Genomic DNA, 13,415 nt, shown 5'->3' with positions numbered 1-13,415 from the left:
TCTGTTGTTGAAGCCACCACTCTGTGGTACTTTGTCACGGCAGCCCTTGCAAACAAATACAGTGGCATATCCACACAATGGACTATCATGCAGCCATAAAAAGGAATGAAGTAGTGATATACACTATAACTGGGATGAACCTTGAAAAACATTCTGCCAAGTGGAAAAAAAACAACACTTACCCAGTCACAAAAGACCACACGTTCTATGATCACATTCAGATGAAATTCCAGGATAGGGAAATCCAGTGATGAAAGTAGATTAGTGGTTGCTTATGGCTTCAAGGACTGGGGGTGGGGTGGGGGGAGTGGTCTTTTTATTACAGAGTTGTGGTTATGTGTAAAATTGCTATAAACATTCTTGAACAAGTTTCCTGTAGGTACATATTTCTAATTCTCTTGCACAGATACCCAGGAGTGAAATTACTAGATCATAGTGTAGATCTATGGTTAATTTTTACAAGAAATGCCAAATTGCTTTTCATAGTAGTTGTGCCAGCTTATACTCTCATGAGCAATACGTAACAGTTCCAGTTTCTCCACAGCCTTGTTAACGTTTGACATTGTCTGTCTTTCACATTTTAACCATTCTAGTAGATATGTTTTACTTGCTATTGTGGTGGCTTTGTGTTTTTCGTGGTGACTTGAGGACCCATTCTAATACCGTTTTTACAAATAGGTTATCTCCAAATGTTTTTAGACCTTGGCTAGAGGCCAATCAGTTGCTCTTCTTGAGCTGCTGGTTAAGTGCACACCCTAACTACCTCTCTCATTGGGGCTCACACTCCGGAACACTATACATCTGCCTTAATTGTCCCAGGACCAGGTACTGGACAACCAGGGACAGACCCTCTTCCTCAGAGTCTGCTGAAATTATTCAAAGTAGCAGTCCTAAGCCTGCTTACCTTGCCTCCATCGTTCCTTCCCACAGAAACAGCAATAAAGGTGCTTGCCCACAGTTCTCTTCTCTCCCGTGGCCTTGTGTACGATCCTCGCACTTCCACAAAGCGACCCCACATGGCATGCTGTGTTCTCCCCTGGGAACTGTGAGTATAATAAATTGTAAAATTCTCCACTTTCTCTCTCTTCATCTGCATCACCATACCTTACCCAAAGTAATATGGTTAAAACACTCATGCTGTGGACTTTTTTGTTGTTGTTGTTCTTATTGTCCATTTGTCTATCTTTTGTGAAGTGTCTGTTCACATCTTTTGCCCATTTTTTGTCTTTTATTTTCATCCTATTAAGTTGTATGAGTTCTTTAGATATGCTAAAGAGAAGCCCTTTTTGGATATATGTATTATAAATATTTCATGTCAGCCCATAACTTCATTTTCATTGCCCTAATGGTATCTTTTGATGAGAAATTTTTAGTTTTATTGAAGTTCAATTTATTTATTTTTTCTTTTTAAGGTTAGGGCTTTTTCTTAGTCCAAAGTCATGATGATATTCTACCATATTTTATTCTAGAAACTTCATAGTTCTTTATATCTTTGATCCACCTCAATTTAATTTGGGGGTATGGTGTTAGATATAGGTTGAGGTTAATTTTCCCAAGTTTATCCAGTTGTTCCAGCACGATTTTTTGAAAGAACTATCCTTTCCTGCATTGAACTGCCTTGGAGTTTTTTAGGACAATCAAATGACTGTATGAATATAATCTATTTCTCGATCCTCTATTTTGTTCCACTTATCAATTTATCATTATACCAAGACCACATGGCCTTGATTTTAGCTTCATAGTAAATCTTGAGTTCAGGTAGTGTAAATCCCCCAGCTTTATTCTTCCTTTAAAATACCCTTAAGTATTCTAAGTCCTTTGCATTTCCACATGCTTACAATCAACAGCAATTTCTGCAGAAGTGCCTGTTGGGATTTTGATTCACCATTGAGTGTATAGTTCAACTTGAGGAAAACTGACTTCTAAACATTTTTGGGTCTTCTCAGCCATGATTATGGCACATCATTCCATTTAGTTAGGTATTCTCTAGCTTCTCACAACAAAATTGTGTAATTTTCAGGTATGTGTTTTGTTAAATTTATTCCTAAGTATTTTATATTCTCTAAAAATGGAACTTTTCTCTTTTAAATTTCATTTTAATTTATCTGCTGTAATATAAAAATTCAAATTGGGGGCATATATTGTCTTTGAAAATATAAATCTTTCTCACAAAGAAAACTCCAGGTTCAGATGACTTTAATGTCAACTGTACCCACGATTTAAGAAAGAAATAATACATTAATATCTCTTTCAGAAAATAGAGAAAGAAGGAACATTTCCCATCTCAACACTGATACTAAAACCTAAGAAAGATATCATGAGGAAAAAAATTGTAGACCAAAATCAGTAATATGCATACACACAAAAATCTCCAAAAAAACCAAAAAGAAAAAAAAACCCCACAAACCCACAATTAGCAAATGGAATTCAGCAATATATATAAAGGATAATACATCACGACCAGTTGGGGCCTAACCTAGGAATGCAAGGCTGGTATGACATTCTAAAATGAATCAAAGTAATCCACCGTCTTAAGAAGGAAAGAAACCAAAAGATTGTGTCAATAGTTGCTTTTTATGTATTTGACAAAACTCAATACCATTCATGAGGACTCTCAATAAGCTACAAATAAAACAAAACTTTCCCAGTTTGATAAGGGATTATGTATGAAAATGAACAGCTAACATACACTTTATGATAAAATATTTAATGTTTTTCCCCTAAGGTCAAAAACAAGGTTCTTCCATTCAACACTGTCCTGTAATATGTATAAAGTGTATAACAAAACAAAAGCATTCCCATGGCACCCTCACCCCCTATTTCCCTACTTCCAAGAGTAGACTACTTCCCATCCTCTTGTTTTGAATTCACTTCCATATTTCTGAAGTCTATGCTTTTGTTAATTCATCAGTTTTAGATATTAGCTGCTAGTGAGTGTGAAAGATGAGGGCTTAAGGTGTATGAACAATGTATTTTCCTCTTTTCTCTTGTGCTGCTTGGTTTCCTCAGAAGGAATCCTTGAGTTGCCTGCCCGGGGCTCTCACTTAACCTTGTCTTCCGCACGCATGCCCTCTCTCATCCCTGCTTCAGGCCTGCCAGCCCAGAGACCTGGGGTCCAGCCTTTCCTGGAGTAAACGTCCAACCAGGCTGGAGAAGGGTTTGGGGCCTGGAATAACAACTCGTTCCTTCACTGCAGGCCAGGTTTGAGTCCCACTTGGTGTATGAATTCTGATTTTTGTGTAGCCTTTCAGGTAGTCCGTGTTTCCAGCCCTCCCCTTCTGATGATCTCCGAGTGCGAATCTGTTCTGGGCTCCCCTTTACTTCAGGCTCAGTTGGGTAGATGAGCAGTTATCTGCCTCTCCCCAAAACTGCGTTGCTACTGCGTCCTCTCTCTTCCTGTGTCCTTGTGAATGTACACCTTGCTCTCTTCTCTCATTTTAGCGAGGTTCCAGGGAGGAGGAAAGGGTAACCTCCACTCAACCTGCCATGCTCCTCTACAGAGGAATCACCCCCATCTCCTCAAGGACCTGTGACTACTGTTTTTCCTTATACTTTCTTCCTATCTCACCTCCAAATACATAGTGACATTTGTGTATTTGTTCAAGAAATAGTTAAGTGAATGTCTACCATGTGTAGGCACTGGGACTTGAACTGTGATCAGGCCACAGTTCCTTGCCTATAGGAGCTTCCAGTTCAGAGGAGGGACAGGCAAGCAGTGAGGAAGTCTAAGGGGGCATAAGTGCCAAGCAGAGCATGGACATGGTGCCAGTGGAGCATAGAAGGGTTCCTTCCCAAGTTGGGGCATCAGGAAAGGCTACCCAGAGGGAGAGGTGTCTCACTGGAGACCTCAAGAGAGAATGGGAATTGGTCCAACCACACACATTTGTGCCCCAACAAGACCATAGGGAGAAGAGCCAAGGACAGTCACAAAACCCAGCCATCCCACCTCCTCCCCGCAACCCTCAGCCCTACTCTTGGGGACTCTGACCGTCAGCCCTACTCTTGGGGACTCTGACCGTCAGCCCTACTCTTGGGGACTCTGCGGGGCTATCTCCTTGATATTCCGTCTGAGTGTGAGGAAGGCAGGAATCACCAAAGACTCAAACGGTCTTCTACCTACTCTAGGAAATGTGGGCAGGGGAATGTGCAGGGGCTTTATTTGTGGTCAAGGGCTGTGGTCTGAGGTTCGATTTCTGCTTCTTTTCCCCAAATTTCTGAAGTCATTTGATTTGAATTCTTTGCTTCTCTCTCAGACCGTAACCCAGGACTGTACCTCACCCATTCATCTGTCAGGAGAGCAGGAGGGGACAGAACATCCTATTCATGGCCCAGTTTTTTCCAAAGGAGTGAAACTTTTAGGAAGAAATTGAACAGATTCAATCTTGTATATTTATTGAGTAACCCAATCCTGGGTAGAGAAAAAAGAACACTAGGTTTTGGGACAGAGGTTGGGGAGGTGAGAAAAGTCCCCTCCCCTCCCCTCCCACCACAGGGGGTGGGTCACTTATAAAACTCATGCTCCTGCTCGTCCTTCTTGATGACTGTCTTGTACGCTTTCTCGAAGTCCTTTGCCAGAACAATGTAGCGGTTCTCACGGACGGCCAACATTCCGCTCTGTTGAGGGACGAGAGTTAAAATCTATTCCTCAGCCCTAGTGACGGTGGAGGGAGAGACCAGGCCCCAAGCCCCAGGGAGGCAATGTGGGACATGAGGATTGTGGCAGAGTGGTCTCAAAGAGGGTCTTCATACACCCCCTGCCGGGATCCAGAGAGAAACCCTCACTCACCTCCTGACAGATGGAGTTAATATCAGCTCCTGAAATCTTATCTGGTCGGGCCACATCTGCAGCAGTTGAATTAAGGAAACCCCTTTCCCTGCATGAGGGGGTAAATGCCTGGAACCAGAAGTCATCCTCGAGCTGTCTTTGTCACCACCCCCACCCTTGGACCTTGGTCTCCCACCCTGTACAAGTTGGGTCACAGTGAAGGCGGAGATGGTGATGAAGATCCAGTCCCTGTTCCCAACCGGGACCCTCCCCTCACTTCCAGAGCAGGATACAATCTTCCAAGTCAACCTCCTCAGAGAGATTCATCTTGCTGGTGATAGTGGAGAAAATCAACCTCTTCTGGCGGCGGTCAGGGAGTGGAAATTCGATTTTACGGTCAAGGCGTCCTGGCCGCAGCAGGGCAGGATCCAGAGTGTCTGCTCTGTTTGTGGCCATGATCACCTGGCATTGCGGACAGGTCAGCTCAGACCTCTGTCCCCCCTACACCCTCTTTCCTGTCATGATACCTGCCCCTGCACACACCATCCTCCACCTTCCCCTGATTCCGATACCACACCTCCCCTTGCCCAGCCTGAATCCCGAACCTTGACATTAACGTTCTGGTCAAATCCATCCATTTGGTTCAGCAGCTCCAGCAGGATTCTCTGAACCTCCCTGTCAGCTGGAGAGCGCAACACGGTCAGTCCAAGGCATCCTGTACAAGCCCGCTCAAGACCCCAGGCCCTTTTGAGGCATCACTCACCCCCTGTCTGGGCATCAAATCTCTTGGTGGCAATGGCATCAATCTCATCTATGAAGATGATGGCAGGTGCGTTCTCCTTGGCCAGGCGGAACACGTCCCGGACCATGCGGGGGCCCTCGCCCAAGTACTTCTGTACAAACTCTGAGCCCACGACCCGGATAAACGCAGCTGATGGCAGGATGACAAGGGTTAGATGAGGAAGGGCCTCCCACAGGGCCTGTACTGCTTTACAGAAATTGCGAATCCCCCGAGTCTTCTTTGAACACCCTTCTTTGAACACCCACTCCAAGTAGCCTGGTCATTCTCTCATGCCCTGGGGCTGTGTCCCAGATCCTGCTGGGAGGACCAGCCATCTGCTTGCACCCCATAGCAACCCAGCAGCTACCCAAATCACGAATCCAGGACCCCAAGCACATATTCTGACATAACCAACAAGTGGCAATGTAGCTGAAGACAGGCTGGTTCTGGGCCTCTCCTTTTGAACTTATTTCTTAAAGTCTAATGTATTTGTTAACGACTAGATGTGGCTCTGTGTGGCATGGAGCAACCTCCAGAACCCTCCTTTCAGCTACCACAGGGAAGGGAGCCACGCTGTCCATGATGCAGCCCTGGAGGTTTTCTGTCCTAACCAATAGCTGTGCATGTGGCAGGCCTGCTCCGCACGCCCTAACATCCAGAATCCACACCCAGCTCAAGGTGTTCCTCCTCTCCCATACCTACATCACCTGGGGGCTTGCTCAACGGCAAACCTCAGGCTATCTAAACACATCCCAGTGTTTGCTTCGGCCACATATTTACGTGACCGCTCTGCAGGTGTCCACACTGTTACCTGTGAAATCCCAACTTCTGAACTCCGTTATCTGACTCGAGCCTCGGTCTGTCTGCCTTCCCCACACTCCACTGCTGCAGTGCCCTGTCCCCCGCCCCGCCCCCCCACTTCCCTTTCCCCGTCCTCCCAATCTCTTGTACTGTGTTTCAGTGAAAATCTCCTGGTCACTGAATTACAGCACGTCCCGCACTCAACCCGTCTTCCCCCAACGCCAGTCCTGTGAGGGTCACCATTACCCGGCCCCCATGGCCCCAGGCAGAAAGTGGAAGTTGCTCCTGACTCCTCCCACTTGCCAACCCCCTCTAGTCAGTCAGTAAATCCTGTCACTTCTACCCCCTGATTCTACCTTCTCTCTTCAACCCCTACCCCCAAGGCCTCTGCCCAAGGCTACAACAGTCAGTCCTCCAGATCACGCCAAAGTCTTCTAACTGGCTGTCAGATTTCTCCTTCCTCCAGTTCACTTCCAGCTGCCAGAATAATCTTTCAAAAAGCTTATCTAAGATGTAATGTATGGTGATTAACATAACATAACATAAAAAAAATCTTATCTAATCATACCACTTCTCTAATGGGGTAGCCACTGGCCACATGTGGCTGCTGGGGAACAGAAATGTGGCTGGTCCAAAATGAGATAGGCTGTCACTGTGAAATAGTCACCAGACTTCAGAGACTTAGTACAAACTAGTGTAAAATATCTCAACAAATGTCCACCAACCAACGTCCAGATAAAGAAAACACGGTATATATATACAGTGGAATATTATTCGGTCTTAAAAAGGAATTCTATTTTGACACCTGCTCCAGCAAGGATGAGCCCTGAAGACAACAGGCTAAGTGAAAAAGGCAGTCATGAACACACAAATGTAGGATTCATCTACTTCTATGAGATACTCATGTATGACAGTCAAATTCCTTGCCACTGGAAGTAGAACAGAGGTTATCGGGTTTGGGGGCGAGGGGATGTGGAGAACTCAGTTAGTGTCTAATGGGTCTGGAGTTTTAGTCTGGGACCATGGTTCTGTCCCAAGTTCTGGAAATGGGACAGGGGTGGAGGCTGTGCAGCACTGTGAATGTTCTTAATGCCACTGAATTGTACACTTAAAAATTGGTTAAAACACTTCTTTGTTATATATATTTTACTATAGTAAAAAAATAATAGAAAAAATCTCCGATTTTATATCTGCTACATGTTAAAATAATAGTACTTTGAGTATACTTGTTAAATAAAATATATCAAGTTCACCTACTTCTCGTACTTATTTCTTTTAGTGGGCACTTAAAATCCTTAAATTCTATATGCGGCTTGCATTGTACTTCTATTGTCCCCTGCCTGTCTAAAACCACCCTGCTCCCAGGACAACGTGCAAAATCCCTGAGATTCGTGCTAAGACTATATTCACACCCCTTCTGAGCTCTCCAGCCTCACCCCTGGGGAACCTGCCAAGCACAGCCCTCCTTCAGCCAGCCCACCAACATCGGCCGAGCAAGTACCACAGTGCGTTACTGGGCAGGTGCAGGAAACGCAGGAAAGAATGAATGTACAAGGTCCTACCCTTGTGGAGTTTCATCATGGTCTACTCACAACTCAATAAAAAGTTCTTTCCCACACCGGGCCTTTGCACATACTATTCTGGGATGCTCCCTCCCAATTGTGTGCCTGACAAATCACTCATGCCTCGCTTCCTCTGGGAAGCCCTGAGAGGCACAGCCAGAATGGACCAACGCGCCCTCCCGTGAGGGCGACCCCACTTCTCTCCCTGCTTCCCCGGGGCATCACTGCTCTGCAGACTGCTCCCACTCAACCTCCCCTCCCAACTGTGAGCCCTCTCGCTCACTCACTTCAGCTGCAGGGGCCTCCTTGTTATTCCTGGAACACTAAGCACATTCCCACCACACCAGATAGTCTGGCCACCTGATACATGCCTCCCCCAGACATCCATGTGACTCATTCCCTCATCTCTTTATGTGAACATCACCTCATAAAAGTCTTCCCTGACCACCCCCCAGTTCTGCCATACAAAGTGGCAGCCCTTTGTCCTGCTTCCTCTCATCATGCATTCAGCACCACGTGACCTATAATCTGTTCACCTGTTTATCTGTCCAAGGACTTCCCCAACTAAGACATCACCTCCACGAAGAAAGGAGACTTTGTTCTGTTCACTGCCGTGTCTCCTGCACCGAGAGCGTGGCTTGGCCCACATTAGGTACTCAATAAATAGTAACTGAATGAGTTCTATGTGTTTTTCTTTTTCCCCAGCCACACTGCGAGGTTCTCCAACACGGGACACGTCTGAGCTCAGCTCAGGGCCTGAGAGAGCAGAAGTCCAATGAACCACTAAGCAAATGAATGTTCAGGACAATGGCTGGCATTTCTTGTCCACTCTCTACGTGCCAGGTATGGTTCTAGAAGCTTTATATTGATTTAATCCTCCGAATAACCCAGACAGATAAGAAACGGGAGTCACAGAGAGACTAACTTATTAAGTAGTGACATACACTAGCTTACATAGGGGAGCCAGATTTCAAACCCACTCAGCCTGGCCCAGAAAACCCACTGCTTAACCACTGCCTTCTATTGCCCCTGGCTCACACATGTTAAGATTTTAAGATGTGCCGAACCCGAATCTCAGGCTTTACAAACAGTAATAGAGCGACTTTCAGACGCTTTTGTCTGGAACCTATAAGAAATACGTGTATAAACAACCACAAGTGTACATGTGTGCACAAAAGGTTTCACGAAGTAATACAAGCTCTTACTATGTGGGATGGATGCTGATGTTTCCAGTTTCATTTTTTTACATGCTGGTTGCAACCCATGAATTTGAACTCATGGTTACTAATGGGTGACATCCCACTGTGAAGCGAGTCTTCTGTTAGACAAGGGGACTGAGGCATGAGGCAGTGAAGCCACCTCCCCAGGACGGCACAGCCAGTGAGAGGCAGTCTGGGGCTTTGACCCCACAGCCCCCGTTCTTAATCGCCACACCTTGCCACTTCCTGGGGAAGATGAGAAAGCAGGGAGCGAGGTCCCAAGAACCCAGAAGGTCAGAGCTCCAGGGAAGGGCCCGGCGGCTCACCTGTCGTGTGATGAGCCACGGCCTTTGCCAACATGGTCTTCCCGCAGCCAGGTGGGCCGTACATGAGGACGCCTCGGGGAGGGTCGATGCCGATCTGAAATGCAGAGGTAAAGAAGAATGAGCCAGGGAGTCCCACCACCAACTCGAGACGGGGCGGGAGGGGGTGGGGGGCTGTCCCTTCCCTGGCACTTCCAGCCCCTCACCTGCTTATAGAGCTCAAAGTGTGTAAGCGGGAGCTCCACAGCCTCCCGCACCTCTTGCTTCTGGATGTCCATGCCCCCGATGTCTGCATACATCACGTCTGGCTTCTGGTCTGGTGGGAGAGCAGAGCAGGGGCTCCCAACCGGGCCCACAGGGTCCCCTCAGGCTTCCCCGGCCCTGGGCTCCCCCTCTCACCTGAGGTGAGCATCATGATGCTGCTGTCTGCCTCGGGAGGCAGCACGTCCACCAGGGCATTGCTGTGCTTGTGGAGGGCCACTGAGGCATTAGGCTTGAGCAGCTCCCGGTCAATGGTGCTCAGGATGCGCACATAGTAGTTGGAGCCTTTGGGAGACAGGAAGGGAGCAGGGAAAGTCAGAAGTGCCGAGAACCTCAAAACTGTCTCTTCCCCCAAATCTTACGGTCGTAGCCTCCAGGCCACCAGTATCTTTCATTCAGACCCCAAACGGCTCTCCTGGCCTCTAGTCCTGCCTCCTCCAGTCCATCCCCACATTCATGACGACAGCTTCCTTGTCCATCTCCAGCCCCGACGGTCTCTCAAGCTCCAGCCCTAGGTGAGCAGCAGCCTCCTGGAATGTGTCCCCCCCGCATGTCCCCAGGGTCTCCCTCACTCACTGTGCTGCTCCTCTTGGGTCCCTGTCTCAGGGAGGCCCGTGGTCCCTAGTCACCAGCTAGAGTGCCAAGCCTCATGCTGGACCTTTCTCCCCTGCCCTCCACAGCCCATCGGTCCCTATGCTCTTCCACCCAGCCTCCTGAATGTCTCCAAACTCCTCTCCTTCCCCACAGACCCCACCTGATTCAGCCTTCTGCTCCCACCTAGGTCTCTGCACCAGACTCCTCCCTGCTCGCCCAGCCTCCAGGCCCACGGCTTCCATCCACCTTCTACTCTTATGGTGGTGATGCTCACCTCTGTCCAGCATCAGTCTCTCTCCTGACCTTCAGACCTGGCTGTCTAGCAGCCTCGCGGACCCCTCCCTGTGAAGTCCTCGGCTGCCTGCACTGTCTCCCTCCAGACCTACTCTTCTGCCCATGTTGGCATCTCAGGGATAGCCCCACTGTCCCAAGTCCTACAGGTCCAAGACACAAGCCTCATTCTGGGGATCTCCCTCCCTTGACCACCTCACCTCCGGCCTAGCAGTCCAATTCCAGGCCCAGTTACATTCCATTCCCCACCTTTACAAGAATATGGCTTGGTCCTCCAAAAGAGCAGAGGCCAGAAGCAGGAAATGACAGATAACATACAGAGACGACAACCACCATAAGGGCAGGGCCTAAACCCGTGTTAACAACAGCAGCTACCACATACTGAGTCCTACCAGAGCCCAAGCTCTTCACACTTCACCCATGGTTTCAAATTGCCGGTCCCAACCCAGTAACAGTCATGAAATCAACTTAGAGGGTCACATCCAGAACAGTGTCTAAGACAAAAACAGGCTAGAACAGAATAAAAAACATCAGAGTATGTGACACATAGTAAGGCTAAATATGATTTGATGAAACTTTCAATATGTATTTAGTTTTTATATATGGATATGTATGTAGTTGACCCTTGAACAATGCAGGGGTTAGCAGCGCCGACCCCCCAGGGAACTGAAAATCCACATATAACTTGACTCCCCAAAAACTCAACTACCAATAGCCCACTGTTGACCAGAAGCCTTACCAATACCAAAAAGAGTCAATTAACACGTTTTGTATGTTTTACGTATTATATGCTATAACCTTACAGTGAAGTAAGCTAAAAAAATATCGAGCAAATCGTAAGGAAGAGGAAATACGTTTACAGTACTGTACTGTATTTATCCAAAAAAATCCATGTATAAGAAGACCCGTACAGTTCAAACCTGTGTTGTTCAAAGGTCAACTGTACACCTAGATACATATATATATATATATACACGAACACACACAAAACACACACATACACGTGTAGAGAGAGAATGTAAAATATATGTCTACTTTTGTATCAAAGTTAGAAAAATACCATTACATTGCCTTGCTTTGTTTGTTCTCCTAAGACCCCAGCACACTTCCTGGTCCGTGACAGGAAAAGAGTTAACCGATGTTTAATGAACAGATGAGTGAATGAGGTGCTCTGCTATGCACCCACCCACGCACCTGTGGTGGAGCCCACAATGGCTGTATTCTGATCCACAGCCTCCAGAAACTGTCCGATGACCAGTGGGATGCTCTGGATTCGCTTCACCTCCTCTTGGGCATGGAGGAATTCCTTCTTCAGGTTCTTCTGCTCATCCTTGATGTATTCCTCCTGCACCTCGAGGAACTCCAGCTCTTGCTGCAGCTTCTGTGAGCGGAGAGGGGTAAGGCAGACGGTTGTCTCCGGTCCTGCTGAGCCAGGCAGCAGTGGAAGGTGGGGGGAGTACGGCATGCTGGGCCCTGTGCAGGGTCCAGACTGCGGTTGACTGTACCTTGTAGCGGCTGTACAGGTCCTCCAGGTCCTCGGGCTCAGGCCCCAGGAAGGAAAGGCCAGTCTGGGGCCGTGACACAGACAGTGCTGGGATCTCATCCTAGAACAAGGGAGAAAACTCAGGTTGGAAAAAGAGCGTCCCCTCATGAAAGAATCTAGAGCACCCTCCCCACTCCACCATGAACCACTTGGCCCCTAACAGGCTCCTGACATCATTCAGCCCCTCTAAAGAGACTCTACAAGCCTCTCAGTCCCCTAAATAGGCTCCTGATATCACCTAGCCTCTAAGAGGGCCCCTTTGTCAACTAGCTCCCCAAACAGTATTTTACTATCACACGCCCCTTGTAACATATCCCCAATATCAACCTGACTCCCAACGAGGGCCTAAAGGTCACATCAACTCCTTACCGGACTCCAATGTCTCTTAGCCCCCCTCAACAAGTTCCTAGTATCACACGACTATCTCCTTATAGGCTCTTAAAGTCACCTTCGAACATTCTAACATTACCCAGTTTTCCTCAAAAGATCCCTCATGTCACAGAACCCGAACTCAAATTAGGTCCTTATGTCATCCAGTTCCCTAGGTCGGCCGCAAACATCACTCGGCGAGACCACAGATACTACGAAGCCCCCCAACACCAGCCAAGCCCCGAACGTCAGTCAGCTCCCCGGCCCCCTTGAGACATCATTCTGCCCACGGCCAAGTCCCCTATCACTCACACCCCGACACATCCGCAGCCCCGCCGGGCCACCGATATCACCAAGCACTCCTAGCTAGCCCCCGAAATCATTCCGTGCCAAAGAACCTGTAACGTCACTCATTCCTGCCGCCGCGCGTTCTGAGCCTTACTGCCCTCCTAACATCATTCAGCCAGCGAGCCAGGCCTCGGGGCGGCATAGAGCTCTCCACCGAGGCCTCCAGAACCAGCCAGACCCAGGCCGGAAATCCCCCAGCCACTCAGCACCCCACGCAGGTCGGCCTCGCCCTCTCCCCGCGAGCCCGGCCGCACCGGACCTGAGCTTTCTCCACTAAGATGCCTATTTCCTCCATAGTGACCAAGCCGGCCTCTGTGTGGCCCAGCCAGATCCAGTCACCGCTTCCGCCGACGCTACCGGAAGACTAGGACCTCAGTGCATTCTGGGAAACGTAGTTTAACACTTCGCTAGGGAGGGCTGGCTGGGCCGCGAAAGATGGAGGGAAGGGAAGTCTTCGTCCTGGGCTCCGCCCCCAAGACAAGCTTAGGCACCCTCCTTACCTGGGCTGGGGGCGGTGCGCGTGCGCAGTAATGCGTGGTGGCACCATCTCGAGCGGCGCCCGCGCGCGGTTTTTCTCG

At 48.3% G+C, this 13,415-nt stretch overlaps 1 protein-coding gene across 1 annotated transcript; it reads right to left on the bottom strand.

Annotated features, from left to right (window-relative positions):
- Window positions 1-4,375: 4,375 nt before the first annotated feature.
- PSMC4 (proteasome 26S subunit, ATPase 4) lies at window positions 4,376-13,204 on the bottom strand. Its single transcript, XM_028090732.2, has 11 exons — window positions 13,097-13,204; window positions 12,083-12,181; window positions 11,772-11,958; window positions 9,831-9,977; window positions 9,638-9,747; window positions 9,435-9,528; window positions 5,529-5,696; window positions 5,371-5,447; window positions 5,059-5,227; window positions 4,787-4,842; window positions 4,376-4,614 (listed from the first exon to the last, which is right to left on the bottom strand). The coding sequence occupies exons 1-11, from the start codon at window positions 13,130-13,132 to the stop codon at window positions 4,501-4,503; spliced, it is 1,257 nt and encodes a 418-aa protein (XP_027946533.1). The 5' UTR covers window positions 13,133-13,204; the 3' UTR covers window positions 4,376-4,500.
- Between the last annotated feature and the right edge of the window lie 211 nt (window positions 13,205-13,415).

Source organism: Eumetopias jubatus, unplaced genomic scaffold (assembly GCF_037043125.1).
Source record: "Eumetopias jubatus isolate StellerSeaLion01/CBP00866 unplaced genomic scaffold, mEumJub1_p1.0 scaffold_10, whole genome shotgun sequence".
Taxonomy (NCBI): Eukaryota; Metazoa; Chordata; class Mammalia; order Carnivora; family Otariidae; genus Eumetopias; species Eumetopias jubatus.
Note: the sequence above shows the minus strand (reverse complement) of the source record. Positions and strands in the feature narration are given on the sequence as shown.

Excerpts from the sequence above, each read along its gene's own strand:
- PSMC4 (XM_028090732.2), bottom strand. The coding sequence starts at position 13,132 with ATGGAGGAAATAGGCATCTTAGTGGAGAAAGCTCAG. Across the intron at positions 11,959-12,082 it reads ACCTGTACAGCCGCTACAAG|AAGCTGCAGCAAGAGCTGGA; the intron begins GTACAGTCAACC and ends CTCCGCTCACAG. Across the intron at positions 5,448-5,528 it reads ATTTGATGCCCAGACAGGGG|CTGACAGGGAGGTTCAGAGA; the intron begins GTGAGTGATGCC and ends TGCGCTCTCCAG.